Source organism: Emydura macquarii, unplaced genomic scaffold (assembly GCF_026122565.2).
Source record: "Emydura macquarii macquarii isolate MOO-44397 ecotype Brisbane River unplaced genomic scaffold, CSIRO-AGI_Emac_v2 contig_1390, whole genome shotgun sequence".
NCBI lineage: Eukaryota > Metazoa > Chordata > Testudines > Chelidae > Emydura > Emydura macquarii.
Window position 1 is genome coordinate 12375769 of NW_027131527.1, and position 23020 is coordinate 12398788.

The following is a 23020-nucleotide window of genomic DNA, read 5'->3' on the forward strand; positions in this document are numbered from 1 at the left end:
CTATGTAATGTAGGAGGTCAGCCTAGATGATCACAAATGTCCCTTCTGACCTTGGAATCTGTCATCTGTGACTATCAGTCACGTATTGTGTATTATAAAGCACATTGGCAGACTATTTCAATCACATGACTTAGGTTTATCGTAAATCTTTTCCAGGAAGAACTTTACTGTTTCCCTCTTAACCCCAAAAAAATGCTTTTAGTAAATAGTTACAAACAGGACTTTTCCACTCCCCAGATTCTGGCAGGTCACAGCTGCCTCTTAGTTGCCCAAAGTTCCCCATTTTTACTCTTGATTTCTTCACTCAGTTTCTCTCTTCTTTTCTTTATGGATAGGGTAGTTAGAACATTCTTCCCCAAATCACTCAGTTATACTTCTTTCACTTTAACTGAGGCAAACTGACAGGTTGTTCCTCCTTTCTGCAGCTAAGTCATTCTTCTCTCTAAATACTTTTCTTTATGTGATTTAAAACCTTGTTTTCAAGCCCAGTTAATAAAGTTTACCCCCTTTAAAGAGAAAGTAACTTCCCTAGAGCCATGGACTAATTATGCTAGTCTCTCACCAGCAATTAATGCAGCTCTTTAACAATATTAATCTACCAAAGTGAAACCCCAGATCTGAACATCTCAACTCAGGGAAATCTGCATTTCAAGTGTAGATAAGGTTGTTGACATTTGGGCCTATCCCTGCTTTTGAACACAAAAGGTGTCCTATGCAGTGGAAAAGTTTCCATAGCAGCACATTCCTCCTCTGCAGTGAGTGCACTAGAGAGAAAGAATGATGATTTATTTTACTGGTGTGGGCCCTGGGCATTGGGGAAGAGACATGGCCAGGGTACACTGTATGCCAGTGATCCTTGGGTGGTAGAACTGTCCCTACAGCAGTGTTTCAGCTGATGCAAGCTTGACAAGCTCTATGGGGGCTCTAAATTGCACTGGAAGCCAGTTCAACCACAGACATTCCTTCCCAAGCCAGTGCCAGTATTAAGAGAGGGGTGAGGTTGACACAGCAGACGACTGAGCCAATGATATTTATTGTATTCGTGAGTGCAACATGCCTTTGGTTCAGCATGTCACACCCCCTCTACTAGGTAACTTACATAAGGGATAAGAGCCTGCTATTGCTACCAGCTAGCAAAGTTACTGCTTGGGCTCACGTTAGAGTTGTGTGCTTTTGGTGCAGCACGTTTGCACCTGTATCCCTCTAACATTTGTGCGATAGTACACAAAAATTATGCAATCAAATGATTTGCACGTGCAAGGTTGTGTGCACATAAAATGGAGGGTGGATTCAGACTTTGAGAATTTGACTAAAAGGCGTGTCTACACTGCAATAAAAGACTGGTGGCTGGCCTGAGTCAGCTGACTCAGGCTTGTGGGTTTCAGATTGTGGGGCTGTAAAATTGCAATGTAGACATTCAGGTTCAGGCTGGAGACCCCACAAGGGGGTGGGTCCCACACCCTGCGCTACAGCCTGAACCCAAACATCCACACTGCAATTTTACAGCCCCACAGCCCGAGTCCTGTGAGCCTAAGTCAGTTGACCCAGGCCAGCTGTGGCTGTGTGATGGGTCTCTTATCGCAGTGTAGACATACCATAAATGTCTATAGTTGCATACAGTACATGATTAAATCATAACATTTTGTCTCCATGTCAGTCCCTACTTATTTTAGAAACCATGTTTGACCAAGCCCCTTATTTTTGGATACAGTACAGCAAGCTACTTCCACATGGAGTTATTTCATTTACTTTAGACCTAAACTTCTGAATTCCAATCTGATCACTAAATATCATTTGACCCATTCATAAAATCATAGATACTGGAGTTGAAAAAGACCTGGTGACTTATGCAATCTATCTCTGTCTCCTTGACCTACCTTGTAATATACAATGTGGTCTCCAGTGTATATTCGGAGCAGTGTTAACCAGCCAGTATTTTAATATCTCCAGTGATGGTACTTTCACAATTGACCTCAGGAGAATAGTCTGTCCTCAGAGTGCTCTTACGTCTTACTTTTACATTGTACCTTTCACTCCAAAGGCACCCTGATCACTTTATAAACTTGATAAAGCGTGTACATTTTGGGTATACAACTGCCACTGAAATGCAGATGCATCTGAGATGATATGTGAAAGCTGTTTGAAAAGCACACAGCAATAGACTGGAAAAGGAAGTGAAGATCTCTATCATCAATTCAAGTGCACAAAGGAAATTTAGGGAGGAAGAATGTAATTACCTGAACTGAAGTTTACCCAGGGCTCGAGGACTAACACCTCAACTGTTACAAATAGTGTCACAGGATTTTTAATCATCACAACAAATCAGGGCCTCTGTGTTGCCTATTATCCAAAAAGTAGTTTATATTTTAGGTATCTCTAATTTTCCTTGCTGAACACTTCAATTTTCCCTTCTACAGCTGCATAGCTTTACTCCTAGGTATGCCTCCCTGCATTATTTAGTCCCTACACTAGGACAGGTGAAGCTTCAGGCCTAACAAAAGTGAACAAATAAAGGGAAAGAGGCAAATGTGTGCTACCAGGGCATGGGGAGTATGCAGGCATGAGACGAGATCTCACCTTCCTCTCCCAAGTGACTCATAGTTTTTTAATGGGGAAGGGACAGGTCAAAATGACCTCCTCTCATGAGTGGGAAAGGCCAAGGGGCTCCTTATCCCAGGCAAGAAGGGTTCTAAGCAATCACAATTTAATGGTGATCTCTAGAGAGAATGTGAATATTGATTATTTTGATCTCCTTTCCTTAACTTTATTTCTTCCTCCTCCTCATTATTTCATGCAATCACCTCTCTCATCCCCTCTATTGAGTCACTATCCACCCTTGTTCTTGCCTTCATCTCGCTTTTTGCTCTCTCTTTTGTTTCTCATTAACTCTTTCACATCGCTCTTTCTTTCTCTGTTTTCCTTTCTCTTTCCTTCTTCTGATTCCTCTCCTTCCAGTTTTTTTTCATTTTAATCTTCCTTTTCTCACACCTTTTCTGCCTCTCTTTCTCCCTTTGTGTCTTTCTGCAGGGAGCCCCAGGAGAACCAGGCATGTCCATCATCGGTCCCCGAGGCCCTCCGGTAAGTGATTTTCTTTCTATTTTTGTATGATGCAGGGTGTGGGTGAGTTACCAAAAAAGACTAAGGAGGGGTACCAAGTCAGCAGCAGCATTTCCAGAGAAGCAGTAACACTATATGATGTGGTTTTCCTGTTTGGCCAGGCTTGTTTTTATACAAATATTATTTACTATATATAATGAAATTACAGCCCATATTGCTAGAATTAGTGAGCACCCTAGTCCTTAGCAAGGAAACCATATTGGTTTTTCCATTGGTTTTTTCTCCTGTGTTTAAAAGGAAGAGAAATAGTTCCACCTCTTGGCAGCATGACTGACGCTTTGCTGAGAGTACGCCCTTCGCTCTGGGCAAAGCATGTCTTTTTTGGCTGAGTGCCCTTTGCATTCAGCCTTGTTGGCAGATGGCATTGCTCCAGCTTTACAGAGCAGCATGCCTCAGATTAAGGCTGGCCAAATGGCTTCTGGAGATAACAAAAATGGGTAACTTAAGAACTTGCTTGAAAAATTCAATTTCTTATCCTGAGATCCAAAGTTTTCCATCACTCAGCCAGGTTCATCAATGACAAGCAAGCTACTATCAATTAACAGAGAGCTGGGGTTTCTCTCTGAAGGGTTCATCTAGCATCATCTTGATGGTTTATTTTAATAAAGGCCTGTTTTAATTAGTGAGAAGAGAAGACACACTTAGAGAGGATGTTGGGCCGGAGAAGTACAATACTGTATTAGGCCTTGATCCTCCAAGGAGTTCCCAGCAGGTGCAGAGATCCACCCACAGGAAGCTCCTAGAAGAACTGGGGTCTTAGTGTCCCAGAAAGAATCCAGGCTTAGAGCTTTCATGTGTCTCTAATTCTAGGTCCTACTTGAATTGAAATTCATACTTCAAGCTTTCCCTAACACAGCAAATGTACAGTGTTGTCCAAAAATCTTAGTTCTTTGCATCTATAGAGAAACTCCGGTTTTCCAGTACATTTCCAGTGATCACTGGCTGCAGTTTAGATTTGTAATAATGGCATTTACTTTGATGGGGTTTTTGATCTAACTTCATGCCATGGAAAAAGTTGAAGCATATTACTCCCTATCCTTCAGGACCTAAATATGGGCTGCCCTTCCAGCAGCCCTTCCAAAAAGAGCCTTTCACACAGAATGAAATTAAATCTGAATTTAAGCTTCATAAAGAGACTTTTGGGTTTAGATAATGTGTTTTAGGCAGAACAACAAGTATGTGACAAATATTTGCCCATGTTTTCACTGCTCTGTAGGTTATTACTACTCTCTTTCAGTCGAGCATCTCAGGTCCATCCCATTCAATATACCATTGATTTCCACTGCTGTGTGGCAGAAAATGATTCAATACCCCCTGCTCCGTTCTTACCCTGGTAACTTCCTCTTTTGATTAGCTTTGTAGGAAGTAGCATCCTTGACCTAGAGAGCAGATGAGGGACATAGGAACTTTGTTTCACAGCTAGCAGATTGAGGTCAAGTGAAAGAGAGCTCGGCAGTTTGGATGGTCGGCTACATCTGGCTTTCCAATTATCTTTCCAAAAGTCCCGTGGTAAGGGCTCCTAATAAGAAACAGCTTCGTCCGTTCCCAGCACCATCTGTCCGCCACTGTGGGTTTGATAAATGACAAAACCAAACCAGGAAACAAATGCAGACTCTTGGGCTTTTCAGAAGACAATGACTTTTATTTTGACTGCTGCAGTTTTCTGAAAGGCAGATAGCCTTTTAGGGTCTTGGGCTAAACTGCAGGAGTTGCGTCAGCCAGGATGTTCCTGCTAGGCTGCTATTAGGAAGGAAGGACAACAGTATGTCAAGCAGGTTGGGAAAGAAGACCTAATAGACAAAGTGTCCCTCCCCACCACCCTAAGGTGAAACACATTGTTCACTCTCTGCAGAGCCTAGGAACAGGAGATGTTCTCTGGCACTGGAAGAGATATCTTATTGTCCTGATCCTTTTAGCCAAGAACAGGGTGTCCTCCTATTTCTAGATATTCTAAAACATTAACCACATCTTTCTATTGACCTTATGTGCACACTTTTAATTTTCAATGAGGAAGACTCAGCATAAGCACTTCTGGGAAGTATATTATAAGAGGTCTCCCAGACTTAGAATAGCAGAGATAGAGGAAAGGAGGTTGCTGTTCAGGACTAGGGTGTTTCAGCAGAGCTGTGTTGTGATCCAGGAGCAGAATAGCAAGGGGTGTTACGGGTCAGGGTGCATTGACAGTGCTTGTTCTGCCTGCCTGCCAGGCTCAGAGAGGGAAATCAGTCCCTTAGTTTTTTGAGCACTGAATTAACCACACAACAGAGCATAAGAATAAAAGGCTTGTCCCTTCCCCCTTTGTCATAAACTGCAGCTCTTAGCTAATAATCAGCCTGAAAAGTGATGCAGATGTCCTGAGAGTTGTAATTAGACAGAACTACCAACAGTACCCAGGTCAGCCCCAGGTTTTCATAGCTGCTCCTTCAGGCTGCCTCTCTCACTCCATCTGTTCTTATGAGACCTCCATTGTGTGATCTCTCTCACTCACACACACAATCCAAACAACACTCAGCCAAAAACCCCTGGGTAGGTTTGCAAACACCTTTTATCTTAGGTGAGGCTTACACTTACACAATGTTAACTGAAGAGCAAGTTCACATCTGCCAGTTTCTCTAAGGTTTTAACTCAACCCATAACAAGGTTTCACCCAGCTAATAACAATATTTAAAATTGATTTTTGTCTATCACAGGCAAAGTTCTTAGATGCCCAGTGTCTGAAAGCACTCCTGTATTCACACCCTACACATTATTGTAATAATCTTTGTGCAAAATATGCCTAGTGAGGTATCATTTAGAACTAATGACGTACTGATCATCAGTATTCTTGTGTAATGTATGCATGAAATGCTTATTAAGAGTTATGAATCTAAGCTAAAATTATGACTACAGTATGTTTATTCGACTAATCCGGGGAGTGCATAAACTGGTTTCTCAAAGACAAAGGACAAGCTGATGTCTCTAGCCAGGTGTCAAAGTTGATTGCCAATCATCAGTCAAGGGGCCATTCTTTGGCAACAAAAGGGGCAGGAACAGATCAATCAGCATTTTAGCGAACAACATGGAACAAAATCTCTTCCATCATGAGACTCCATGTCTCCTTCTTCATAGCTGGAATTAACTTTATCTAGGGCTAACCTCAAGCAAATGACTTTCAAAAGGCTGACTGGACTATAAAAGTGAAGGGCAAAAACACGCTAGATTCTCTTTCACCTAAAAAGACAAAGGAACAAGCCCTTTGACTTTGGCTGAGATCCTGACATGAGAATATGGTCAGTGGTGTCAATGGGAACATGTGATAGGGATTTTACCTTGAACCAAGTGTAGCTTATTAAGTTTTAGCTGCTAGAAAGAGTTTTATCTTTAGTTCTCTTGTAACCTTTTCTGACTTTAATACCTAATATTTCTACTCACTTAAAATCTCTCTCTTTGTAGTTACATAAATGTGTTTTATTTTTAATCTAAACTAATCCAGTGTTGTGTTTAAACGGAGCTGTTTGGTGTTGAATATCGACCCTTTACAGCGACAACAGACCTTTAATATCTAAACCGCCCAGCAAAGGGCTGGACAGTGCAGAACACACATTTTGGGGAAAATTCAGAATTGGGAGTGTGTTGGGGTCACCCTGCATGTAGTAACCAAGGCTGGTGGAAGCCAGAATGTGACTGGTGTGTTGGTGACAGGCTGCTGGGGTCAGAGCTTCTGGACCAGAACTGTGGTTATATACAGACACTCAGACTTTCAGGCTGGTAGGCTGTGTGAATGAGCCACAGGCCTGCTGACAGCAATTCCAGGTCCCACGGAAGAACAGTCAATGCCCTCCCTAGAAAGGGATGGCTGAGGTTCACAACCATGGGTGACAGGTATAGCTTCCCCTAGGGGAGGCTAGCTCCCCATCCCACCTCCTCCACCTGAGACCTGCCCCAAACCCCACCCCCTCCCTGCTCACTGCCACATCCTTCCCCCCTCCTCTCTTCCACACCACCCCTCCCCCAGGTGGCGAATGACAGCAGGGGGGCTGATCGGGGAGGAGGGAAGAGGGATTCATTAAACAGCAAGTATCAGGGCCAGGTGGGGGGGGAAGGGACACAGCAGTGAGTGGGCCAGGTGGTGGAGGGGGCAGGGCCTGGGGCAGAGTGAGGATGGAGTGTGGGTGGGGCTGTGGGCAGAAGAGGTGGGATGGGGAGCTAACCTCCCCAAGGGGAAGCTTCACCTGCTGCCCATGGCCCCCGCCCTTTTCAAATTGCTGTGCCTCTTGGAAATTGCCCCGTTGCCCCCTCTGTCGGCAGGCCTGGTGACCCAGATTAGGAGGTACAACAGTAAAGCATAGTGAGGCACCTGAGCTTGTGGGGCAGGAAGTGACACAGTCCCTCACTAGTCTGGACTGTATCCCAGAACTACACAAGCCCATACTGGCAAAATGCACTACTTCCACCCCCAAAGTCTATTGAAAATATTATTTAATTTCATGGAGAGTTGGTGCTAAATATAAAGGATTACCTAATGCCAAAGATAAATAAGCAAATGCTGGAGTTTTGGGCCACTTTGGAAAGAGGTGGGATGACAAATAGTTTCCAGATTTTTTTTTTTGGGGGGGGGGGGGGGGAGGAAAGAGGAGGTTCAAATTTTCACTTCCAGAGTTTTCTGCTGCTTAACTTCTCTTCAGGTATTCTGGCCAGAAAGAAGCATTGTGCTGCTAGTGGCAGAAACAGACAGTCTCCTTGATTTGGCAATTCCCAAGATTATATACTTGATATGAACAACATTTGAACAAGAGAAGAAAAAAATGTTTCTTGGAATCTTTAGTTGCTCAACTTTTGCTTTGGCCTATTATTGTACACATCAGACTTTAGCTAAGAAGTAAAAGGGAGCAGTTTATAGTTTACAAGAAAGGAAGCAGAGGCCAAATTGCACCATTTCTGGATTTCCTCCTTGATTCTTTTCTTAGCACTTCTTGTCCATGGGAGTGATCCAAAGAGGAATAAAAGTTAATCATTTATTAATGGGATCCTCTCGATTTTTGTCCTTTTGGAAATCAGCATTAGGCTATAAATTTAAGGATCTGTCCATCTTCTCTGCCAGTCACAAGTCAATGGATCCGGGTGGTTTTATATGTACCCTACAAAGCAACTATGACCAAATTCTACTTAGCAAAGCTTTAAAAAGCAATGCAAATGATTCAGTCAGTCACGCCAGCATTCTGAGTAACGACATTATTGTTTGGTGCAATTTGAGACATTTTATAGTAACTGTAGTTCTCTAGAGCTATGCAAAAAAGATTTTGGGCCCAATTCTATGTTGTACCAAGGCCCCATTATGTCACTCCAGAGGTGATAGGGGCTGTAAAGGGGTGTAAATGTTCTCTGTAGAATACCCCAGGGTAAGGGGTTCCTTCTACAGCCAAAGGGGCTCTAATCTATCCCCTTTCCCAGTGCCCAGCACATGTCAGGGGTGAGCCAAGGGAGGGAAGAAGCAAGGCTGGGCATTGATGCGCTCTGGCTATTCCCTGCTTCCCACAGCCTATAGGTCTTACTTCCACAATACTGCACACTGTCTAATGAGCTAATCCCTTGCTACTGCACGAGACTGTGCTGTTAAATACAGTGATGGATGAATTCAAAAAGCATTCAGGTTAATAATTTCAGAAGAGCCCACCAATATAATGAATTCTCCCTTATCTGCAGCTCCCTGTACCTCTGCACCCTGTGTTTCTCCCAGTCCAGTCAGATCCCTTCACTTGACCTCCCAACTTCTTCTCTCCCATTCTGAACATGTATCCAGCTAACAAGTCATTCTCCTCAACTGCTGAACAGTCTTGAACTTGCACTGATACTCTACTGTGAGGGTCAAAGATCTGCTTATAATCTATGTGCAGGTCCAGCCAGCTGTTTCATTCAAATTGTATATGCTTAGGGACTTCCCCAGGTTAAAAATGCCCTCCCCAAACCCAACTCAGAATCCTGGGAAGCCCCAGAATGCACAAGGTCTGAAGAGAATAGTTAACCTAGTGTAGAGAACTAACCCTAGTGAAATTACCAAATGGATTTCAGGGGTCAGAGAGGAAGAGGGAGACACAGAATTTACTTCATCCAACTATTTTCACCTAAATGGCTTAATTTCAAGATCTGGCTGAAATCTGATGTTATTCTTTCCAAGATGGCTCACACATCACTAGCTAAATCAGGATTAAAATATCCTACAAAACCTGTAAATAAACAGGACATCTGGGTTCTGAAACTTAGTGTTTGGCAAACTAGCAGCCATGAGGCTTTCACCTTCTAATTGTTTGCATGTGGTTGAATCTACAGCAAGTAATCTGACAGACACATCATTGCGTGATCTGCCAAAACTTGCTGCATTCTTTTGAATCAGATCTCGGATTGACAGTCAGAAACTGACTATTGGAAAAGAAGAGGGCGGAAGGGGCTTGTTTACATCACCTCATTCACTTTACATACAATCCCTTTTTATATTGGAAAATCTCTGCTAGAAAATTTTCTTAATGGGTAAAATTAATCAACTGGGCAACAGCATGGAGTTTGTCTTGATGATATAGACTTCAGTGAGCTGCAAGGGTTTGTACATTTCACTACAAATCACTCAGTATTAAACACCTCATTTTATGGCAATGCATGTGGCTATGCAAGGAATTTCCATAAAGAGAGTTTATACACTAGAAAATGACCCAGAAGGCCAGTGTGAGAGTTAGGAACGCCCATTTAATTAGTTAGAAACTTCAGACAAACTACTCAGAGTCCAACTTGGACCATCTCCAACACTGTCCTGGCTCTGTACAAAACAAAGCTGTGATTGGAGACTTCCCCTGGCTCGCCAGTAGCCTGCTTTCTTAAAACATACTCAAGTCTTGGGGGACTATACTGAGAACTGCAGTGATATTACACAGAGAACAGGTTGGGGAAAATAACCAACCCTGAGGCCCTACAGAGCAATTTTAGGAAGACATGTTGCACTGCTCTCAGATTTCTTTAAACCTCTCTGTCTCCATTTTATTCTTCTCAGGGACAGCCTGGAACGAGAGGTTTTCCTGGATTTCCGGTAAGTGGAACTGTTAATCTATGAGGTACAAGTGTATAATATTGCCAGCTAGTGTCACTAAAACTAAGTGCCCTTCAGCATTTCCATCCAAAACTGGGGGCCCAATACAGTGTAATTGAAAAGGTTTTTTTCTGGTTCATTACTATTTTCTTTTCTTTTTAATGATGCCTTAAAAAACAAAGGCACAACACTAAAGGAAATTAAATTTTTTAAAAACCCTAATGTTAAAATACTATAGCTGAAGCCAGGTCGGTGCTGTAAAAAACAAAACAAAACCCCAAAACAACCAAAATAAGAAAATAAACCTCAGGTAAGTGAAATTCCAGCCTTAATGAACTCCAGCGTGATGCTGTAATAACAAAGAGCTCCTGAGATTCATCCAGCGCTCTGTGCAGTATGGCTCAGCTATTGACCTTGCTAGACTGAAAGCCCAGGAAGCAGGAGGGGGAGAGGGTAAAAACATGGCTGGAATTTCTTTTGCAGCACTATAAATTACAGATATAGCCTGAGTGGGCAATGGAGTGAAAAACAGATTCTGAAGATGAAGAAAATTCCCATTTCAGCCCCACACTTGATGGCAAGTTGGACTTGCAGCACCATCCGTAGCATCTATTGTTCCAAGACTCAGTATTTGTTATGCATTTTCTGTTAATGTATTCTGAACTATCTTTGTTACACACACACCCCCCTCCACTAGCCTGCTTAGTTCAGCTGAGGGCTTGGTAGTTTTCATCCAAGAACTTGCTGTGTATAAACACAGCTCTGCAGGCGATTACCTTGGACTGAAATAAATAAGAGGAATCTGCAGTCTCCATGCACACTGAGCCCTGGATTCTCTGCCCTGCCTACCTGAAAAGTGAGCAGTAACAAACAAACCACCCTCACTTTAGCAGGAGCAAGGTGCTGAGGAGAAGCTGGTATCTCCACACTTTGATGTCCAAGCATAAGGAGAGCAAATAAGCCCAGATCAAGTTTAAAAAAAGAAGGGGGGGGGGAGGAGCCAGACCCTCAAGGTATTTTGAAGTCTAACTCCCATCTTCACTTTTAATCCTTTCTTTCCTTTCCTTTCCCTTCCCCTCATGTCTTCACCTCTCCATGACTTCTCAGTAACCTTGCCAGAGTCCTGAGGACTCCCCATTCTTCCTACACAGCCCCCAACACTTCTAGCTAGCATCACAGCTAGCATCCTTTCAGCCAAAGCAAACTGCAAGGGCCAGTCAGAGCCTGTCAAGACAGTTAATAAGCCAGAGGCCACTAGTGACTGAGGCAAGAAACTATTCCATGGGACTGAATGATGGGTACATTGGTTCTGCAGCACATCCAGCCAGTGAGAGACCAGAATAAGAAATCTCTCACGCAGCATCACTCCACTGGGTCAGCCAAATTGCTTTCTTTCTTCCGTTTCTTTCCTCTTCTTGTCTTCTCCATCTCAAGGGGCTTATTGTTTGTAGTCATGGCCACGTCATTCCTTTGCTGTTCTTTCTTCCACACCCTGTGTGATCTATCTGCAACCTACTGGTTCCCCACCCAGGTTTGTAGGTCAAATGGATAAACCGCCAATTAACTGATTTCCCATCAGCTCTCCCTTTTTTCTTTCAGGGTCCAATTGGTTTGGATGGCAGACCGGTAAGTAAAACATTTCCTTCATGGCTTCTCTCTCCCTGTCCATGTCCCTTGATCCAACACTTCTCCTGTCCTCTGAGCCACACTGTTAATGAATTAATTTGTATAGAATTATTTTGCAAACTGTGTGCATGACCATATGCATATAAAGGGTCATGGGCAGGATAAGAACACCAAATCCCCCTGCAGATGCTTCAGAGCATCAGTAAATCCTGGAAGGTGCCCTACTGATGTTGCTCTTCTGATTTCCTTTTGATTCACCTGTGAACTAGCACTTATCTATGAAGCTGCAGTTTAACTAATTGAGCAGCTGAGTTCCCCCATGTAGCACCATCAGGTTTCATCATCCACTGGAGCCTAGACTAGTTATTTAATTGAACACTAGTGTTTATTTCTCCCCCATGTTGCAACAGATCAGCCCATGCAGCAAAGGATTCTGCAGGCCTTTGTAGAACTCCACCTCCTTTTGTGGTGGGCTTTGTTGTAAAACAGACAAACAAATGTAAATAATGTCCTGCCCTTGTAAAGGGTAAACAGAGATGCTACATAATGTCTCCCAGCCAGAGTCAAAAAACAAGGCATGAGTTGTTTCAGGCAAGTCCAAAACAAAGTCTAAACTGTAGCTCTCTGCAACCAAGTTATGGAAAGAAAGAGGACCTAGATTTCCTCCCTGGTGCGCCAGACTTCATACTAAGGCTCTTAACCCTTACTGCCAGAAACATTCATCAACAGCCCCCCTCCCCGAAACGTCCCTCTTATACTCTGCCGGGTGGGGGTGGGGGTAATTAATTAATCAGGGTACTGTTACCCTGCCCATCATTGCATGCAGGGTAGACACCTGTAATCTTTCCTCTAATCAGTGGGAAAGCATGAACCCCTTTTGGCCAATATGTCCATGCTATTCATCAGCAAAGCCTTATTTTCTGTGCTTTACATCTGAATGATCAGGAATGATGATCCACTTGCTGTGATGCTACATGGAGGCAACATTATCTCTTCCTTAGCACCAACCACAGGCAAAATGAAATGATCAGCCACAGCAAGAGGATGAGTAAATGCAGTGTTTAGGCCTGATTCCATTGGGCACTATAATGGTTGCACCTGACACACACTCTTTTTCCTTTTCAGGGCCATCCTGGACAGAAGGGGGAGATGGTAAAAACTACATGTATCTCTTCAGGGAGTAGTGGGTTGGTTTGGGGTTGTATTGGTTCTCAGGGGCATTAGCTGGAGTTTGGCTTAGATGAAATGACCTAATCTCTGCATACTAACCACCCAAATTCATGCTAACATACTAACTTCCTAGCTAATATAGTAACTTCACGATAGCAGAAGCTGGGAAGTTTATCTATAATTTTTACATTATGAGTATCTGGATGATCATGTCACAATAGCAACTCTATATTATGCATGGGAATGTCATTTCCATTCTTAAGCTTTATATTCAGTCGATAATTGTTATTTAAAAATACTTCGGAAGCTGAAATGTTTCATGATTGGACTCATCTCAGGAGTGAATGCTTATGGAAAGTTTCATAAAAACCAATTTTTTTTTCACTTGTTACTGTTTTTGTTCTTTACTGCTATTCTACCTATCTGTGCTTATTCCAGTAAAGTCACTAGTTTCAGTGAATACAGTCTGTGTATTGATATGCAAGACACAGAATTAAAGCAAAGCGGATGTTCTCTCTTATTCTCTACTTAAAGCTAAAATAAAATCTTATATCTCTCCTTTCCTTTTCTCTCTAGAATCTGTCAAAATAGTACAGGCCAGAGCCCCACCAAACTCCTGCTTGACCTGACATGAAGGCCAGCATTTACTGATTTAACACTACTTTGCAAATTAATGGTCTCTCTCTATCCCCTTAATGTTTAAGTAGCTTTCAGTAATATCCTGCATGCACAGGGCATATCATTATTTGCACCAAACAGCAGCTGATGGCCCAAGGTGCCAAATATTTTGTATTTGATTTATTGATTGTAATGTATTAGTGACGAAAATACTTCTTGACTATTCCTAAATATCACATTGAGGAAGTAGAGTTAAAATGGGCTTGGTCTACACATGATGCGTCCCCTGGCTTCTGTAGTTAAAGCCCATCACTCTCTAGGGCTGAATGCTGCCCTTGGGGACATGCATGTGATTCTCAGTTAAGCAAATGAAAACTGTATGAGGGAATTCAAGCACAGACTTTGGTTTTTAATTTATTCAGGTCTGAATCTGCAAAGTGCTGAGCAACTGCAGAGAGATGCTAACCCACCTCAGTTCCTATGGAAATGAATAGAGGGTGCCCAACACATAAAATTAGACCTTAAAAAAGAAAAATTATAGGTGAAACTGAACCCACTGGTGAATGTGTTAGAGGCCCCTGCTATGCTGTGCCATGCCACAGAGGATATTGTTATAACCCCTCACTAAAAAGTTTTAGCAGCTCACGCTTTTAGCACTGGAGGCTCCTGGTTCAATCCATGCTGTGGTGGCCATCAGCTAAGCGGAGGCTCATCTGGGCAGCCTCAGATGCTCAGGATGATCTTCCTTTGAGCAGACAAAACATGTAACCCCCTGGTGCGTGTGTGTTACTAGTGCCCATGTGCACTGATCCACAGAGGATATGCTTGGCTGTAGCAGCTCATGCTTTCCGTTCCGGAGGTCCCTGCTTCAGTCCCCAGTGTGTCAGCCAAGAAGGTGACTGTCTATAACTACTTAATTTTTCACTCTCCCATTAGTGTGCCCCCTCAGTAAAGCTGCAGCACTTGTGCATCTTCACTCCTCTAGTGTACCAAATACTGTGAAGGGAACTGAGATCTACCATAGGCATTTTTGGCTAAAGACTTTTTAAAGAGCCATGTTTCCATCTGAGTACATGCCAATGCTGAGCTGTTTAATATTCTTGTCATTGAATATACAAGTATATGTGTATATATAACTCACAACAATGTATTTTTTAAAGGGTGTTGCTGGTCCCAAGGGACAGCCGGTAAGTGCAGTACTTACCACTTTCTTGTAAATCTGCCTTCTTTTGGCACTTTTCCCCTAATATGCACAGTGCTCTTTAATTAATTTTTTATTATTTTTCTTTCACAGGGACCTCCAGGACAAAAAGGAGAAAAGGTAATTTTAATGGAAGCTAGGTTTATAATGAAATTTAAAAGGCAGGGAAATGATTGAGTGACTCAGGCTTGATGCTTCAGCTATGGCTTTCAGAGTGAATTAGGACAGTTCACAAAATAGACCATAGGCTCATCCTGTGGGCATCTGAAAATCAAGCTGTGTTCTCCCTGCTTCATATGTCAACTCCTGTAATGACCAATGCTAAAGATTATGGACTGAGAATTCATCTAGAAATGTTGCTGATAATGCCTGCGGCAGAACGGAATACAACTTTGCTCTTCTATGGCTAAAGAATTCACAGTAAAAACTTCTTTTCTTCACTAAATTATGCAGCTATGACTCAAAATATAGATAGGAAACCAATGTGAGCTATATCAAAGTGCTTTTTTTGACCATACTCATAATTTTAACTGAGGCTAAAATGTTTTCCACATGGTCATATTGTAATAAGAACAGATACATTTTAAAGGATGAAGGAGAGTTATAAGCATCAATGGATAAGGAGCAACATGAGACCTAGGGGCTCTGATGATGTTTTGTTTGTTTTTTCTAAATTGTTTCAAGAAAAAGACCCTGACAAAATTAAAAAAAGACGGTGTTTCCAAAACTAGAAGCCAAAGGTGTGTTTCCTAAATCCATATGTAGGCATCTAAATCAGAGGTCAGATATTCAAAAGTGTTGAGTGATGTTGGCACAAGATTTTTGAAAATTACCATTTATTTAAGTGCCTAAATATGAATTTAGGATTTTTTAAATCTTGTCCAAACTGTGAAGACCCAGCAGTTACAGAGAAAATCTGATGGCTTACATGTTGGAAAATCCTATAAAATGTGTGTGTGTGTGTTGTGTATGGAGTATATGCTGGATGCTCAGCTAGTATAAACTGGCATAGCTGCTCCATGGAAGTTAATGTGGCCACGCAGATTTATACCTGCTGTGGATCTGACCCCATATACCTATTTTAGTTCTCTGCATTCGCTATTTAAACTATATTCTTTTAATCCCCTCTTTTCACAGGGCCAGTGTGGAGATTACCCACACAGGGTAAGCAGTGTTTGTTATTAACTGTCTCATGGCTTCCTGCACATTAATCCTGGTCTGTTTGAATGGCTTTTATATGGGAATGTAAGATATTTCATTAATGAGGTCCATTGTGTGTGTCCCACAAATGCCATTTTACTGACTGACATGTTTTGTTGGAAGATACCAGATAGAATTTTCCAGGCGGGATTTACAACTTTATTTCATTCCTTTAAAGTAGAACAGACCTCCAGATATATACCCAAATCATCCCCTCATGGAGAACTCCCCCTCCCCCCCCCCTCTCCCCAACATCATCCTGTCAGGAGATGGGGTTTGCCTCACAAGGAAAAGTAGGCTGCACCCATAAACCTGGTGGATCTTTGGAGATCTGTAGGAATCCAGGGTCATTCAGAGGTTTGGTGCCTCATATCAGCTCTGGACCCTAGTGCCTTCGCTGGCAGCATGGCCAGGATTTCTGGGGGGGGGGCCTCAGGAAAAAGGCTATTCAGCCAGGGGCTCTGTTATCTTTTTCACCTAGTTTGCATAAAGCCAGGTCGGGGGACAATGTCCATCTTGTGCCCTGATTCTGCACTGTTCTGGCCACTTCTCCCTTCCCTGCCTATCTGCTCCCTACACTCTCCTCTTCCAGCACAGGTCCTGGACCATGTGGAGAGCCTTCTATAGAGCCCGAAGGCAGGGGTGGTGCTGCAGAGTTGGTTGAGCTAAAGTTGGACAAAACTTGCATGGGTGGCCCCTTCCATGTGCAGATCCAGAGGGCACTATCTGGCCATAAGGGGCTGCAGAAATGCAGGTTTCAAGAGCAAATCAGTGAAAGGCAGTGGGTCAAGCTGGCAGTGTGCCTGGAAAGCCTCTGTATTTATAGTTAGAACACTTAAACACCATGTATTCACTGAGGGGCAGGACGTTTTTTGAGGGAGGAGGGGTAGAAATTCTTCACCCAGTAAATAATTCCTACTGTGTACATTTACAGTTAGAAGTCCAAGTTCTGTCACAGGTCCAAGTGAATTTCCTGTAATCTTGTAGATGCTGCTTGGCTGTTTGCACACCACTGGTTAGAAAAGGGGAGGGACATTTTTATTTATTTCAGTAATAATTTTATTAAGCTCAGGAAATAGCCCCACTTGCTTCCCCATCCTGCCCTGTCCGGCATGTACCCCTGTCAAGAGAGAAGGGAGTATATCATGGGTTTTAGGGGATTATAGGGATAGAATTCAGCCGGGCATAAACAAAACTAAAAACAACTCTAGCTCTGAAAAGCCATTGGAAATGCACTGGAAGGACATCATATGAGAGGATTGGAACTTGTAACCATTGTCCTCAGGGAGACAAGCTTAAAAGCCTATTTATTTTTTTTTTAAAGTCTCTGGACAATTAGATTGGGTTCTGGCCCTGGGCCCAGAGAGAAGTGGGGCTAGAGGTGGTCCAAGACTCTGGTATGAAGACTGCATGTAGATAGCAAACCTGTCAGTGGCATCTGGGTGGTGGGGGGAGGAGGATGGTTGTGTGTTCCGGCCCCGATACAATAATAGAAGGTCAGCTGTGTTTATTTAGACAGGCCGTCTCACTAGATTGTTATGTTTAAAAAAAAAAAAAAAGCTAACAACAATGTTCACTTAAGCAGTGTCCTGGGTTCCATTACAGCCCTTGGCTCCAGACTGTCCACATTGTTCAAGGTGAAAAGTGGGGGCAGGGACCCAACAAAATGAGGAAATTGATTACAAATTAAGAACAGTAACCTCAGTTTATACCTGACTGAGGTTATAAGTGGTCTCAATTTATAGTCATTGTTGGATGTTGGCCCACATTTAAATACCATGACCACCCAATCAATAATAGGCAGTCCCCACTTAAAAAAGGCCCAGGACTGTAACACAGGAGATGCTGCAGGTTACAGTTATGATGCATACTGACAAAGCTAGATAAGGGAAGCCTGCTTGTGACCTGCTGGGTTCTAACCAGGTCTATAGGAGCACCAAATCCAATCTTTAAAAAAGTGGTGTGGACGTGCTTAACCTGTCTGAGTCAGAGCTTCGGATGTGTGTGTGACAACTGCCCTCAGATTAGTTTCCTGTGTTGAATATACCTGTGAGCTGGAGAGCTCTTAGGGGAAGGGAATAGTAGATATGCACCAGCATATGCTGAGATCTCCTCCTCCTCCTCCTCCTCCTCCTCCTCCTCATTATAAGAAAAAAAAAAGAGTGAACATTAAGAAAAGTGCCCTTTAAAATAGGCTTTTTGCACTTTTTTAGCTAACTTACAATTTGTCTTATTGAAGATCCTGGTTCATACAAGCAGCAGTTACCATTATCAGATGTCATGAGCAAGACAATGAATTACAAATATGATAAAAGCAGGGAGAGATTTTTGGGCTGATTTTTTTAGGGAGAGGAAATTTAAGATCAGGGCTTCCTCTTAACCTGCATTGGCCCACTTTTTAAACCATTTGTCTATTGTGTAACCCATGAGCAAACAGGAGCTCTATTGCTATGGGTAAAGAGACCACACTAGTAGGCTACACAGTATAAACTTTAAAGTCAGACTGGGTTATCAGAGCATGTTACAAAATCACAACGGCCAGTGTAGGGCTGGGAATGGAACCTGGTCTCAGAATAACTCAGGTCAGTAAAGCTCTTTTTTCTCCTGATGATGTGGTGTATCTAACACAGTTCTGTGTCACTGTGTCTTCACTGTCCCCTAGGAATACCTAAGTACAACATTTGCAGCCCTGCGCTCTAATCAGATCCTTACACTGAAGGTTTGTGAGTAATGGTCTAAACTGGACCCAGTTCTGATGCAAAAGAAACAAGGATGTGGAGCCAATATTGCAGGCTCTGTGTTGAAAAGAACTTGTCATTTGGATTTTGGGGGTGCAATTCTGGGGACAGGAGAGAGAGGCTTGAAATACATTTCCTACCCATATCTCATATGCTTGCTTTCTATTTACTTGAATTCATAGCCAAGTCCCTTCTCACCCATGCTCAGTTTTGAAGAAGGGAAACTAAATAGGCTTCTGAGGTTCCAGGCCATTTTTCTCTTCACCCATTTTGAATAGCCCCTCCCAGTTCACACATTTCAGCCATACTTCTTCCAGACAGTAAGACTACATGAGTTCCCTGCACTGATCCCATCCTGGTGGCTACCAGATCATTCACCTGAGTTACTACAAGGAGATGCTAAATGCACCCTTTGCCCATCCAGAAAATAGCAGTTTTCCCAGCCCCTACTAAACAGGCAACCAGACCAGAATGCACCATTGAGCCACCAGGCTGGCTTCTTGTATCCCTGATCTTCTCCTTTTAGTGCCCAAATGGAAATTTCCATTCATCAAACTATGTTGAAGAACATTATAAAATATCTCTGTATTGTCCAGCCATTGTGATACTGTATCATATTGAGTGGTGTTGGCCACATCCCACACAATGCACAACTGGCACTGAATGCCCTAACTAGAACCATGAGAGCGCTGGCCAAAATCCCACCCACCCCTCCCCAGCCCTTCCTTTCACTGTTCTTCACCCCACTCTTCACAAAGGTTTGCCTTGTGGCAGAGGAGAACCTGCTTCTGTGAAAGGCGGCCTGGCTGATTTGCTAGTGCCATTTTGTACTTCTTTACCTTGTGATTTCCTGTGTTAGATTAGGGGCGGGGATAACCATAACAATGATGTGAAACCTGAAGGCCATCAGTGCAGACTGCCACTGAGAGACTGACTGGTCTCCAGAGGCATGGCACTGAAAACATGGCTGCTTACTCCCTCCCAGATGCCACGTATGCTGACAGCACGGGTACGGCAAGTTTTCAAATGCTCAACTGACCATATTGCTTCACCTCAAAAGCTGAAATGATCATATTTGATTCTTCTGAGGTTCAGTGCACCCTAATGTGGTCTGGAAATCTGCTTGTAATTGTGGTCATCTGAGTCAGGCTCTCTCCACTGGTTTACCACAAGGATATATTTACTGTTTATATAAACTGCCCAATGGGCAGGGCTGTAAGGCTGCAATATTGTGATGACCTTTCACTTTTGCAACAAGACTGGGTCTGAGCTTTCACTAAAATACAAACAGCCATGCTCAGGGGGAGCAGAGTGTACTGCTTAGATGCACATCATCACTGTCGTGGGGGACCTGCGGGCAACACCTCTCAGCTTCAAGTTCACAGCTCACACAGGGAAAACCCACAGAGATGAGCACCGTGTGTGTGCACATGGAAGACCTGCTTCTCCCCTCACTTACACAGTTGTAAATCAAGAGTGACCTAAATGGAGTTAGGATTAGTGTGAAACTGATGCAAATGGGAAAGAGAATCAGGCTAATCTGAGCCTTCCTGGTGTTTGAATTGGTGCTGTCAACACCAGTGTTCTGTGGCTTAAAGCAGCCTACCATGCACACAGGCAGACAGGAGCATGTTTGGAAGTGGAAATTAGATCCAGAACAGAAGACCCCGAGCTGTAGTACATTATTTCAGCTTTGTGATGTAGAGAGGATTCCTGTTCAAAATGGCTCACAAGCCATTGTTACTGTTAAACAAGGAGATGCAAAGCGTAGGTTCAGCATCTTGTGAGGCAGAACTTCATTCTCTGGTGATCAGGGGACATCTCAACTCACCCTTGAATTGGGTCATGATGATACTGAGAGTCTTTGTGAAACAAAAGAAAATGAAGGATCATGAACAAGTGAGACGGCTCCTAATAGAACTCTGCTTTGCTAGGGTACGAGTTCACACTCTGGTCTCATTCTCTCACTGCTGTCCCTAGCAGGAAATGGGAGGTTGACGAATAGATGATGAACTTAGCTTCTGCTTGGGAGGGAATCATTCATTGTTGTGCACCAACTCCTTCAGCCAGTTAAGTGGTGGAATCTCACAAAACCCTGAAGGAACAAGTCTAACCAGGAGAGGCATGGCGAGATCATTAGGGCTTTAAAAGGGACATGGAGGACAATCTTGGGGTAAGGGAAGAAAAGGGGATAATTGTGAGCTGTAGGAAGGGTAACTGTATACTCACCAGTCTTTGCAATTTGTAGAGAATTCATTGGGGATTTATCTAGTAACAAGATAACATCCAGAGAAAAATATATATTTCTTGTAATGAGGAGCACAGAAATATGGAGCCACAATTGCTACAGAGCTCAGGTGACAAGCGGGGCTTTAAAAACATAGAGCAAACTGCTGTCCTAATAAGTGCCCCAGTTCTAATAAGGACCAACTGAGAGACACAGCACTGTCCCCAGGAAACTCTGTTGCAATGAAGGTTATCTGAGGAGTGCAGCAGAAGCTGCACAAGAAATCTCTTGGTAAGTTTTCTTTCTGAGAAGAGATAGAAAGCAAGAAAGAATTGATAGGCTGGTTGGGTTTCAAAGACCAATTGGTGAAAGACAAAAGGATAGCAAAATTATAGTCCTTTGAAGGAAAACCTGCATAGAGGTATTCCTTCCTGTGTTTAAAGTACAAAATAGAAGAGCTCAGAGGTTTGCCGAGCGGTACCCAATGACAAGTATCCCTCCCTGTGCCACTCACAACTCTCTCTCGACTGTTGTTTATTCTCATTACGGTCTTTCTTTTTCCCTATCTTTTCATTTTATTCATTGGCTGCTGTCTGACTCTTGATGTCCTACTGACTCCTTTGCCTTGTGACCTTCGGGTTCGGTCTTCTTCTTCAGTTGTTGCCTCTCCTCAATTCAGTGCGGCTGGCTCCACCCCCGGTCATAAAGAGACGCACTTTCCAGGTAGACACTTTTTCCTCCTTGCCTGTTTTAAGCCTACTCCGAATCGTAAGATTAATCAGCTTCTTTCCTTCCTTTCTCAGAGAGGGGATTTCAGAAAGACTCTGGCAGAGCTAGGGGGCTCTCTTTAAAGTGGAGGATATATTTGATGGGAAAATGTGTCTAAACAGAAACAGAGTGAGTCCAGATTTTTAAAATAAAACACATGGAATATGAAACATGTGACTCTTAAAGGAAACTATGGTAAAAAAGGAGGTAGTGTCATGGCAAAGTCTGACTTCTACCTTAAGGAGCCCGTTCCTGCATGCACAACAACATGGCTGGCCAGAGACCCTTTGCTGAAATTTAGTAAGTGCTCTAAAACTGGTGCAAGAAGCCATGCTTACTAGGCAAATTCTTGTCTTAATGATGGCCCCCTATAAATGTACTGAGCCACCTCACTTTATCAGCTGATTTTTGTCAGTCCCTTGCATGGTTACTTCAAACAGTTTTCGCTATGTATGAGATATAGAAAGCAGAATGACTCAAACGCTCTAGGGAATACCCATCCCTTTTCACCTCTAGGCTACTGATCCATGCCCAATTCAGTTTTCACTTACCTAGAGTTATCATTTAGTGTTTTTTCACCTATGTGAAATGAACAAGTGGTTTCAGCCCAGTTTCTACTGGACAGGTATTTACCTCACACAAACCACCAAACTGGCATTGGTTGCCCCCTAGGTGGTAGTCTCAAGAGAGAAGTAAAGAACTGAGCTGATAGAAAGATTTTTAAAGCTGAAGATCATTTCCAGGGCCAGGTGGGGAAGCTTGCACTGCTGCACTCCATTCTGTACCTGTTCTGTGGGCTTCATTCACCAGGACTGTAACTCTCATAAGCGCTATAAAAAAAATGTTTTCATGTGAACTTAAAGTATATGATTCAATTAGCCTCTGTGAAATTCACTCTGTAGGCAGCAGAAAATGTAAGCCCAATCTGACAAATCCTGCTTCCCCATAGCAGAATAGAAAGTCAGATGAACCCAGGAGCCAAACATTTGGAATGCTAGAAAGAGCTGAAGCTGTCAAACAAATATGACCACTAGTAGCTGGAAGAAAAACCGCTGCTGTTTTATACTACATCAGCAAGAGTGTTATAACAGAGAACTTGTTGTGGAGGGAGCAGTGGTTTAGCCATGAGTCCTGTCAAATGAGAAGAGAACATTGAATCCACAAGAAATATCTAGGCAACTAATTAGTGTTTAACAAAACTAAAAAATAGCACCAATTAATAGCTAAAAATATTACATGATATTTGATAAGTATGATATCTGATCCCCAATTTACTCTATCTACCCAGTTACATTCCAGTT

General features: G+C 42.9%; 1 protein-coding gene across 1 annotated transcript in view; it reads left to right on the forward strand.

Moving 5' to 3' along the window:
• The window catches only part of COL13A1 (collagen type XIII alpha 1 chain), a 148044-nt gene that overhangs the window by 63274 nt on the left and 61750 nt on the right, over positions 1-23020 (forward strand). The window contains 8 exon segments of the mRNA XM_067552986.1: positions 3028-3078; positions 10136-10171; positions 11771-11797; positions 12923-12949; positions 14746-14772; positions 14880-14906; positions 15924-15950; positions 21609-21674. Coding sequence (XP_067409087.1) covers positions 3028-3078; positions 10136-10171; positions 11771-11797; positions 12923-12949; positions 14746-14772; positions 14880-14906; positions 15924-15950; positions 21609-21674 — 288 coding nt within the window.